At 42.0% G+C, this 12,277-nt stretch overlaps 1 protein-coding gene across 2 annotated transcripts; it reads left to right on the top strand.

Annotated features, from left to right (window-relative positions):
- Positions 1-203: 203 nt before the first annotated feature.
- pcdh18a (protocadherin 18a) lies at positions 204-7,792 on the top strand. 2 transcript variants are annotated; one of them, XM_030139809.1, is made up of 4 exons: positions 204-3,137; positions 3,814-3,869; positions 4,533-4,705; positions 6,552-7,792. In XM_030139809.1, exons 1-4 carry the CDS (start codon positions 663-665, stop codon positions 7,388-7,390), a joined length of 3,543 nt encoding a protein of 1,180 aa, XP_029995669.1. In that variant the 5' UTR covers positions 204-662; the 3' UTR covers positions 7,391-7,792. The 2 variants fall into 2 exon arrangements, with proteins under 2 accessions (XP_029995669.1, XP_029995592.1); XM_030139732.1 differs by having other exon boundaries at positions 3,781-3,869.
- The last annotated feature ends 4,485 nt before the right edge of the window (positions 7,793-12,277 follow it).

Genomic DNA, 12,277 nt, shown 5'->3' with positions numbered 1-12,277 from the left:
AGGCCATGGTTGTTACTCTGAAAAGTGGGCAAAGTAAACCCCCCACAGGGCGGGGTTTCATACCCCCCACTTTCTCTTTTGCCTCCCCATTTGCGCCTCCTTCTCCTCCTCTCTGGAGTTGGAGTGGCCACCAGCCAGCTTTTGATTTAAGAAGCGTTTGTCTTTCCCGGGATGTGAAAAGGGGGCCGTGGCTGATGTACAAGTAGTTGGTCTGAGGCGGGTTATTTTGGGCAAGTCTGTGCGCAGAGGCACCTCAAACGGAGAGGGAGCGCACGGCACACAGACCAGACGCAGGGAGGAGAGAGAGAGAGAGAGGGAGAGGGAGAGAGAAAGAAAGACGCACAGATTTCAGCGCCACTCACTTGGTTCTCTCGCACTCTGGATGCGTGCAACAGATCTGTATGACGAGGAAGGACAGACAGAAACATTTTCGGATGTTGGTTTATGGAAACTAGAGCAACTTAAAAGAGATCTTTCATATAACAATCGAATGTTGTTTTCCTCTTCTGGCTCCATGGAAAAGGCAATGCAGCCGCTGATTGAGGGGCTCACAGCATCTACTTAGTTAAAACTGGAACTGACTTGACTGCATTTTGGAGGTATTTTTAGGGATTTTTTTTTTTTAATTTATTTTTGTTTCCACAAAGAAGCAACCAGGAAAAATGAAAGGACTCATTTTATTCACAATGTGGAAAGTTCTGGCTGTTTTGTTCATGGCAACACAAAACGCCAACGGGAAGACATTAAAATACCAGATTTATGAGGAGCAGAAGGTTGGTACGGTTATAGCACGTCTGAAAGAAGATGTTGCGGATGTTCTAGCGAAACTTCCAAGCTCAGTGTCACTCCGCTTCAGAGCCATGCAAAGAGGGAGCTCGTCTTTTCTCACAGTGCGCGAGCAGGACGGAGAAATCAGCATCAGGACCAAAATTGACCGTGAGAAACTCTGTGAAAAGAATCTCAACTGTTCTATCCAGTTCGACGTACTGACACTACCTACTGAACACCTGCAGCTCTTTCATGTGGAAGTGGAAGTGTTGGACATCAACGACAACGCACCCCAGTTCGCTCGTGCCGTCATCCCCATAGAAATCTCCGAGAGCGCGGCTGTGGGAGCGCGCATTCCCCTGGACAGCGCCACAGACCCCGACGTCGGAGAGAACTCACTGTACACGTATGCCTTAGAGCCCAACAATTTCTTCAAGATTGACATCCAGTCCAGGAGTGATGGGGTTAAGTACGCTGAGCTGGTGGTGCTCAGGGAGCTTGACCGGGAGGTGCGCTCCGGTTATGAACTTCAATACACAGCCTCTGATAGGGGCGTTCCCCCAAGAACGGGTTCCACCCTCCTTAAAATCAGTGTTACTGACTCTAATGATAATAGCCCAGTTTTTGAGAAGTCTTCATATGTCATAAATCTACCAGAAAATGCACCCATTGGCTCTATGCTCATTGACTTGAATGCAACTGATGCGGATGACGGCACTAACGCTAAAATAGTCTACTCTTTTAGTAGTCATGTCTCCCCCAAAATAATGGAGACCTTTAAAATCAATCCCGACAGTGGTCACCTGACCCTGATCCGGCGCGTGGACTATGAGACTATTAACTCTTATGACATAGATGTACAAGCGCAGGACATGGGTCCAAACTCTATGCCAGCTCACTGTAAGATCCTGGTCAAAGTGGTAGATGTGAACGACAATAAGCCAGACATCAGCATCAATCTCATGTCCTCCCAGGGAAACGGGGATGCAGCTTATATATCTGAGGCTTCACCTTTGGACACATTTGTAGCATTGGTTAGGGTGGAGGACTTGGACTCTGGGTTGAATGGAGAAGTAGAGTGTAAACTTCATGGCCAGGGCTATTTCAAACTGCAGAAGACTTATGAGAACAACTACATGATTCTAACTAATGTGACTCTGGACAGAGAGAAGAGGTCAGAGTTCAGCCTGACAGTGGTGGCAGAGGACCGGGGGACTCCCAGTCTCTCTACTGTTAAACATTTCACTGTGCATGTAACTGATGAAAATGATAACCCTCCACGTTTTGAGAAAGGCCGCTATGAGATTTTTAAGTCAGAGAACAACGCCCCCGGAGCATATCTGACCTCCATTATGGCCACTGACCCCGACCTGGATGCCAATGGTCAGGTGAGCTACTCCATCTTGGAGAATTCTGTTCACGGGAGCTCCATTTCCACCTACGTGACCATTGACCCCTCGAATGGCGCCATCTATGCACTACGTACATTCGACCGAGAGGATGTTAGTCGCATCTCCTTCGTTGTGCAAGCCAAAGATTCTGGAAAACCACCACTGCTCAGCAATGCCACAGTTATTTTGAACATTCTGGATGAGAATGACAATCCACCAATCATCGTTGTGCCCCAGCTGTGGAACTTCACAGCTGATGTTCCTGCTTCAAAGTTCACAGAAGCAGGCCACTTAGTAACCGTGGTCAGGGCTACTGATCGTGATACAGGGGTCAATGCAGAACTCATTTGTTCCATTGTCAGTGGCAATGAGGAAGGTTTCTTCCTCATTGACCCCAGAACATGTGAAATCCACGCCAACGCCAGCCTGGAGAACTTCCCCCATGACCATGCAGAGCTGACAGTGGTTGTTAGAGATCATGGAAGTGAGAGCCTCAGTGCTAAGGCAGTTCTAAAAATCACCCTGTATGAGAATATGGAGAACCATGTCCAGGTAATGGACCAGGGCGAATCTTCCCTTGATGTATCACTGATTATCATCATCTCCCTGGGGGCCATATGTGCTGTCCTTCTGGTCATCATGGTGGTGTTTGCTGCTCGCTGTAATCGGGAGAAGAAGGACACAAGGCACTCCTACAACTGCAGGGTGGCTGAGTCCACCCACCAGCACCATCCGAAGAAGCCCGCACGCCAGATCCACAAAGGCGACATCACCCTGGTCCCCACGGTGAACGGCACCCTGCCAATCAGAGCTCACCACCGCTCACCTTCGGCCACACCCCCCATGGACCGGGCCCAGATGGGGAGCCGGCAGAATCACCACAGCCGCCAGTCTCTGAACAGCCTAGTGACCATCTCGTCCAATCACATTCCAGAGAGCTTCGCCCTGGAACTGGCACATGCAACTCCACCAGTGGAGGTGAGTACACACATACAGTTACACACACTCAGAAGCAAATTATTCTCAGACATTTCAAATCTGGTCCCTCAGCCCCTTCCCAAATTTTCTCTCTCAGTTCTCAGCCTCACACACAGACACACTTTCTCTGACACACACGCACGCACACACATGCACACACACACACACACACACACCCCAGCCCTCTCATCCTCACACAGCTGTCGCCGTTTGAACAAATTAACTCATCTCCATGTGTGACAGTGACTTAATCAACACTGCCCTGTAGTTCAAACTGACTCTCATTAAAACTGTTGATGATTATAGATGTGTCTTTGTCTTTACCTTGTTTACACCCTGTCACCATTACCTCCATCATAACCACCACTCACCTTCTCAGTCATATGTCTCCATATTCATCTAGACTCACCCCCCCACCTTTTTTTGTTGTTTTTTTAACGTCATCCATTTTGTCTCATCCATTTTCAGCTGCCTCTCCATCATCCATTTTGTGTTTACTCATCCATTATTTTGTCTTCTGTGTTGTTTTTCTTTATTTCCTTACCCTCGATTTCCCATCTGTTATTCATCCCCCCCTTTTTTTCTTTTTTTCTTTGTTTGTTTTTTTTTTTTTTTCCTTTTTTTTTGTTATTTTTGGATGTAGCAAGTCTCACAGCTTCTGTCCATGCTCCATCAGGGCCAGTACCAGCCCAGACCCAGTTTCCGTGGCAACAAATACTCCCGCAGCTACAGGTAATTTACCCCTATCCCTCAGTCCCTCCTCCCCTAAACGATTATTTTTCATTTACTTTTTTAAACCACTTGTTTTTCATTGTGTACTACATGTTTCAACAACTTGTTGTGAAGTTTTGCTCTCAGTTGCTCAGTTACATGTAGACCATGGTTTTATGGCGTGTAAATGTATTTTCCATGTCCTAGTTGTTATCATACCAGTGTCATTCAGTCCAGAAGTATGCAACCCATTTGTCTAAATGTCATAGAAATGTTCTCTACTTTTTCTCCTACATTTGGGCTCATATTTTAAAGTGTAAATCCATCACAGCTTTGGCCCTGCTCATCACAATATTCCCTCGTGATTTCTAGATGATAGATTTATGTATGCCCCTAGTGGTTGCTGTGATAGATTTACTGATGGGATCTACCTGCATGGAGGATTTATGGGCTGAGTCTTGTCTAGAAAGCTGACGGATTTCACAAGCAGCCTTAAGTTTTATTTGATGGATTCATTCTTTGTTAGTCTCCTCGAAGGACAGATTTCATGAATCAATGAATGTTGATTCTATCAGGCTCCAAACAGAACACACTCAGCTTTATATTTCCCTGCAAATACACTGAGTAATTTTTACTTTTTGATTGATTGGTTATGCTAACTTTTTTCAAACTGGTGCCGCCCAGGTATGCATTACAAGACATGGACAAGTTCAGCCTGAAGGACAGTGGCCGTGGGGACAGCGAGGCGGGGGACAGTGACTGTGAAATGGGGCGGGAATCCCCTGTGGACCGACTGCTGCTGGGGGAGGGCTTTCCTGACCTGATACACCTCGAGATGCACCATCGACTCCACCCAGGTGAGATGCAGTGGTGATGTAAAAGCAGTCTCTGCCAATCACAGTGACTGCTCCGCACAACACTTTACGTTTTGTTTGTTTGTTTGTTTGTTTTTCTGTTTCTCCTCACTTTTCTGTTCATGACTTGAAAAACTGGCTCCACTCAGTTGAATCACAGCACCTTTCTGTAGCGGGGGGTGTCACACTGAGCTGTCACCTCAGAGCACAGTCGCACCCATTTACGAGGTGAATCTTATCTTTGCAGAAGTCATTGCTTCTGATACATTTCTGTCAAATCACAATCATCTGAATAATTAAAAAGTGGATGGCTACCTCAGTAGAGTGCAGAGACCACGCAAGCAACATGTTGTGCTGCTGCTACGGTCAGTGATTCAGACCACACCCAGCTCCTCTAAAGTACCTGAAGCCTGACAAATTTCAGCACCACGGACAGCGTCAGGCATAAGCCTATTATTTGTCTGTACACCGGCCTACACAGGCACTCCATTCACCCTGTTAGCAACACAATCCCCATTGTAGTCAGCCCCATTCTTTCACACAGCCCTCATTTCCACGCTCGTTATCACACCGAGAAGAGGTTACAGTGTGCCTTGCTGTTTGTGTGCGTGCGAGTGTGTGCGTTATCTGCCCTTAAGATAGAGTCGTGTCTGTAAAATCCTCCCTGGAGCAGAGATGAGTCGCCTGTCACTCATCGGTATGCGTCTCAGGGTGCTGTTTTTTTTCCCCTCCCTCCCTTCTTTTTTCTTTTCTTTCTCTTTTTTCCCCCCCGGTGAGTGACAGTGGTGCACTTTCATGTCTGAACTGAGGAGAATTCATAGTAATTGCTTTCAGAATGATGTTATTCTCCCTCTCTCACTGACTCCGTCCCTCTCTCTCCTACATGCTCCACAGCTCTTTTACATCTCTCTCTCTCTCTCTTACTTCCATACTTGTTAATGTATTCTCCATCATTATTGAGATGGATAAAGGGAGGAGCAGTGGACATGGATGGTCTTTCTGTATCTTTTTCTTTCTCCCTTTGAGAACGACTCGGAGGTGTTGCTTGCCCTCTCTCCCCCTCCCTTTCCCTTTCTCTTCCCTATCTTTTATGCTAATATGAAAAAAAAGAGGGAGGGAAAGGAGATAATGGGCCGAGAGAGAGGATTATCCCTGTTCTCTTCAATAGATTTAATTTGTTTAGATTTTTCTATTTAGATGGGCAAACGTGGCTATTCACACTAGATATGATAAAAGAGCTAAACAAGCAAACAAGCTGCACAGTTGGAGATGCGGACATGCTTGGCAGAGCAGGCAAATATTACATTAACATCTGCCTGAAATGCCTTTTGGGTGAGATCTGGCAATCATTTATTTATAATTCCATTCCATGTGATTGTCTTTGTACCTGCTGCTACTAATAATTATTTTTTTTCTAAGCTGTAAACACTAGTAATGGTGTCCTCCAAGTAGCTTAACAAGAAAGATCAGGAGAAAACAAAATGCATAAAAAAGGAAAAAAAAAATTACATAAAATATTAAATAGGCATTGTAGTTACTGCATTCATTCTCTTGGTTTATAAGACATGAAATTGTCTGTCTTTGTCTCTATGCAAAAAAAACAACAACAAAAAAACAACAGTAACATTGACCTCTTGTATTTTTTAACAATATTGATGTTTTCTCCACAACAACAACAAACATTTTTCAGGAAAAATCATCTCTGTCGATGCTGTTCAGAGTTCTTTTCTTTTTCAGTCATTCCTCAGAGTCATGTCAAAGGTTATTTTTCTGCTTCATGTATAGAGAAAGTTTTCTCTTGGACCTGTATCTAACGTTTTCTATGTTCTTTCTTTTTATGCCGTTGCAGCTATGAGACTGTGCACAGATGAATGTCGTGTCCTGGGACACTCAGACCAGTGCTGGATGCCCCCTCTCTCCTTGCCTGCTTCCTCTTCTGACTACCGCAACAACATGTACATCCCCGGGGAGGAGTCCACCCAGCAGCAGCCCCAGCTGGATGATGACCAGTCTTCCGTTGACTCGGAGGGCCGCAAGAGTTTCTCCACTTTTGGCAAGGAGTCGGGGAATGAAGAAGCAGGGGCCAGTGGAGTTGTTGCTGGAGGAGGAAATGGTGATGCATGTGGAGCTGGAGGGGGAGGGGCTGGCTCCCTCCTCACAGAGATGAACAGTGTGTTTCAGCGACTCCTCCCCCCTAATATGGACTCATATGCTGAATGTAATGAAACGAGCCCACCTGTGCCCTCATCAACCAATGAGAGGGGAAATGGACGCAGTAACAACATGGCGGGTAACCACAGTAACAGCGCTGTTCCACAGGACAGTCGGAGAGGGTTGTTACCAGGTGGGAAGGGTCCAGCTTACCCCCCAGGTGTGGCTGCGTGGGCGGCCAATACTCACTATCTAAATCCGGGGAGTGGCTCAGTGGGGGCCAACCACAATTCCTCCAATTCTTCTTCTTCCTCATCATCTACCACCTCCACTTCGACCTCCTCCAACGGACAGCCACCACACCTCAAATGGCTCCCAGCCATGGAGGAAATTCCAGAAAATTATGAGGAAGATGACTTTGACGGGGTTTTCCATCAGGGTGGCAAGCGCAGCGAGAGCCGCCACGAGCCTGGCATGGACGCTAGTGAGCTGGTCCATGAGATCAACAAACTACTGCAAGATGTCCGGCAGAACTAGGGAGGGTAAAAAAGACGACATAGCATGGTTTCACTGTGTGATGAGAGCGGGGGGCATCTCACTTATTCTGGCAAATGCTTGTTCTTTGTGCCAACATAAACGTTTGCAATGACTGTTTTATTATTCATTGTAATGCTCATCTTGTTTATTTTACCAAAACAGACTGGTAGAGAAAAGTAAAACACAGCGCTGAAGGCATCAAAGCGAGTGCTCAAAAAACAAGATTGTTCAGTTGTTATTACAGTCTCTTGAAGAAAGTGGCTTGAATGAGTGATTTCAAACGGAAATCCATCAAGAAAACTGTACCCTTTCTTCATTCATAATGTTTACAACTGTGTGAGCAGATTCCGCAGGGAGAAACTAACAGTTGTGTGATCTAATTTTTGCTTTTACAGTGTACAGTATTGTACAGTGTCTGTGGAAAAAAGCAAAACCACTTGAATATTGTGCTATGTCTCCTGTTTTGTTTTGTTTTTTTGTTATTATTATGGAATGTAATTGTACAATTTGACCTTTGTATTTTAAAAATACACTCTTTTTTACTTATATATTTATATGTGTTCATGTATGTTTGTACAGAAAAAGAAGCAAAACAAATGTCTATTTTTTATAATGTCACTGCATGTCTTAATATCACTAAATGTGTCCCTTTTCCTCGACCATGTTTATTTTATAAAACAACTGTATTTAATTTTGCTATTGAATGTGTGTGTGTGTGTGTGTGTGTGTGTGTATGTTTGTGCGTATGTGTGTGTGTGTGTGTGTGTGTGTGTGTGTGTGTGTGTGTGTATCAAAATATCACATTCCGATGCAGTTCCACGTTGGAAGTTGGTTTTTGTATGGTATTATTGTGACCAGTGGATGGTAAATAAAGTGGAGGGATTCATAACTTTGTCTCTTAAGTATCATTTGTCGCCATAATAGAGGCATGTTCATTGTATTTAGATCTTTTAATTCAGAACATACTTTTTTCCCCCTTTAAGACTACTCCAAGTTGCCCCTCTGTCTTTTAGCACCTCTTAATGCCCAGCACAGGTACTGCACCTCCTTCTGCATGCACAGACAAAACCTGCTCTGTGCTTTCTACCTTCCCACATGCACAGTTGTGCTAATAACTCCGCTATTAGCCATAAGTGTATTCCCAAATGATCTATTTAGATTAAAATGCATTTAGCGGTAATTTACTTTTCATATTCTCTGTCTCTCTCTCTCATCCATGAAAGCACTGAGCTTATGGTAAATATGCTTTGCAAATGAACAGCATCTGATAATAGCTTCACATGATGAGAAATCAAAAGCATGATATTGTACCACGCAGCCATATGGGCTTATAATACAATTAAACAGAATGAGCAGAATCAGCCCCACCTCACCCTCACCCTCACTCTACCCCCCCACCCCACCCCACTCATTCGCAGTGCTGCTGATCATAAGAGCTTATATTGGAATGATACAGTCACTCACCAAGCACACGCCACACAGTCACGAGAAAATAGAACATGGCGTAACGTTTGAAGGAGGGAAAATTCAACAGCTAAGGCTAAATGAAGCAATTAACCTCATGAGACAGAGCTTTAAGAAGGTAAAGGTTAAAATTTGCATACAGATACACACACACTAAGCCGACACAAACATCCACAATCAGCCTTATGCACTCCACAGTCATACAGGACACAAGGAGCTTTACGTTCATGTGCAAACACACAAACACACACATGCTCACACATGCATGCAAACACTTAATAATGAGCTCATTTGTCTTCATAATTAAAGAGGCCAAGCTTCAATAAACAACAAACACTGGCTGTGTGACTGAAGGAAACTGAAACATTCTAGATCCACTAAATTAGCTTAGCCTTGTGTAAACCAAAGTAGCATCATGTTAAGAAGCGAGTTTGTTTTGTATTGATTTACACGGGTGTGGGTTTTATTTAAACATCCAGTGGGTGTAGAGGTCTGTGCCTAGCATTTCTGTGATGTTTATTCTACAATTTTTCCCTTTTATATATTAGTTTATGATGGAAATGTCTGTACGTATGGGAAGAAAAATGTAAAATTCAAGCACCTGGTGAGAGTTCAGAATAACTGAGTTCAGACAGACCTACTGTAGACGAAGTGCTGCCATTTGGTCCATTTAACTCTACATTATCTACACATACACTATCAGCCTCTTTTATCATCTTTATGTGTCTTCTTGGATTGTATTTCTCTCTCACTCCTTTCCTAAGCCCAAGCTAAAGATCATCATCTCATCTTTAAGACGGTCTTTGTTGCAACATCACAGATTATTTTTCATCTACCATTGCTAAATAATGGACAATGAATGTACAAACAATACTGTTATATAATTAGTGCTTACCTTTTATGTGTATATGTTAATCCTTTGCACTGTGAGTTAAAGAGGGAAGGGGAGTTTTTCAATTCTTCTGTATTTCTCGTACATATGGAAAATTGACAATAAATCTAACTTTGACTAAATGTCCACCTCTGGGGCACTATATGGACAAAAGTACCGGAATATATTGGATTCAGGTGTTTCAGAAGGCTGGGTTTTAAAACAATCATGACACATGTCACTGTGTGCTTACTTTGTGTCATTGTAATATATATATATATATATATATATATATTTTTTTTTTTTTTCATCGTTAAGGTTTAATTTTGTTGACATTATCTTCTAAAGTCAGAATTTGTTATTCATCGTTTTACTCAACATTGATATTTTTTTAATCATTAGAATTGGACTCAGACTTTGAATGTAAACAAAATATTGATTTGACTTTCATCATGATAATTATGGAAAACAACTAACACGAACATTTTATCATGATCATATTTTCAATCAGTGGCAATAGGAAATCCAGTAAGATGTAGGTGTGATGTGTCCATAGAGCAGTGTTTTTCAACCTTGGGGTCGGGACCACATGTGGGGTTGCCTGGAATTCAAATGGGGTTGCTTGAAATTTCTAGTAATTGATAAATAAACCTCCCAAAAAAAACGTACTAATAAAAAAATATATGGTGAGTTGAGAGAGACAATCCCAGTACATAAATACATGACAAACTCTGAAGCTGAAACTGAAGCACTGTGTCCTATATCAGTTTCATATGCAAATGCCTCCAGATTACTTATGTATTACCTCAGACAGTTTATTTACATCAGCTGCAGAAGGTACAAGGTCTTTATTTGAAGAATGTTTGTATTAGAGTCAGGCCTTTCTTTCTAATTTCCTCTATTTGATAATGGTTGTAATAAGTACAAAACTTCTTTATCTTTTTTTTTTTTTTTTCTTTTGCACTTTGACACACACCTGCTGTGACAGATTGGATTGTACAGTTTACAGGTGAGTGTTGAGAAAAAAATGTTAAAAGTAGTCAGATTATATGTGTTTTTCAACCTTGGGGTCACGACCCCATGTGGGGTCGCCTGCAGCTCAAATAGGGTCACCTGAAATTTCTAGTAATTGATAAAAAAAAACAAAAAAAAAAACAAACAAAAAAAAAAACTCACTAATAAAAAATATATGGTGAGTTGAGAGAGACAATCCCAATACATAAAAGACGTGACAAACAGTGAAGCTGAAACTGAAGCACTATGGTACTGTTTATCTGTCAAATGTTCATTGTGGTCGGTTAAGATGCTACAGCTCTTTAATAATTCATAGTTTGAGTTCTTGTTTGTTCAGTATTAATTGTCAGCCATGTAAATCCAAGCTGGACTGACTGTACATATCCTGACCAAGGAAAATAAAATTCTCACTTTGTGCAGTAATCTACACCTGGCTTTTCTGCCTCCGTCCATAATAATATGCATCATATAGCTTAAATGGCATCTAAAATTAATGTTTCTTTGCAACATAGTATAGCAAACTATTACATGATCAAAAACCAAAAAATTTTAGCAAAAAAAAAAAAAAAAAAAGTCTCTGTTTTGAATGTCTGGGGTCTCCAGAAATTTGTGATGTTAAAATGGGGTCACGAGCCAAAAAAGGTTGGCAACCACTGGTATAGAGTATACATGAAAGGACTTTCACATGTAGACTGGTCTTCAGATTTAGGGTCATGTTCTGAATTTTCTGCACTTTCTGCACACTGAAAACATATCACACGTTTGTATGTTTTTATTTGCATTACCCGTCTCTCTAATTGGACCACAAGTCTGTAATAAAAGCTTAATTAATTTATTGATCGGAAAACTACAAAAGGTCCAAAGTACATTATTTTGGCCAAAATGGATTAAAACACTGATCAAATTTGCCATAAATCAGATTGATAGTGTGTGGTACAATAGATTCTATGTTTGCACAAGCTCATAATTCATATTCATATGTTGAACAGAAAAAAACAACTTAGATTCATTATAGTGTTTTATTTATGTGCATGTAAATAAAACGCCACCTATGCTGAGTGACATAAACTCCTCGTTATTTGAGTTAGTTTCCACAAAATGAACCTGTGACATGAAAAAAAAAAAATTATAACAATAGTTGTGTGTTTTTAAAGCAAAATTAGTGAGATGTATTTCTATAACAATGCATGTGTGCTGTTTCAAAATTAGATTGACTATATGTGACAGATTATCTTTAGCAACAAAAAACGTCTTTGGCCCTGGGTAATGGTGTGTGTAATAGAAAAAAAAACATTAGGTGAAAGATTTGGTTGTGCTCGTTTATTACCACTCAGATGAATTCATTTAGTCCAAGTGAATCAGTGTCACTGATGTGATGGTGAAATATGAACTCCAGCTTATTGTCTTAGCAGACTCCACCTCTTAAACTGTTACTGAGTCTGTTTCTAAGTCGCCTTCTGCTCATTTTGATTCTGAAACCCACTCCCTTCCATCTTCTCTCTCCTTGCATACCTCCATATCTCACTCTCATCTTCTTG

This window comes from Sphaeramia orbicularis, chromosome 1, assembly GCF_902148855.1.
Source record: "Sphaeramia orbicularis chromosome 1, fSphaOr1.1, whole genome shotgun sequence".
In the NCBI taxonomy this organism is placed as follows: domain Eukaryota; kingdom Metazoa; phylum Chordata; class Actinopteri; order Kurtiformes; family Apogonidae; genus Sphaeramia; species Sphaeramia orbicularis.
The sequence above is the reverse complement of the archived record's forward strand: the minus strand, read 5'-3'. Positions and strand labels throughout refer to the sequence as shown.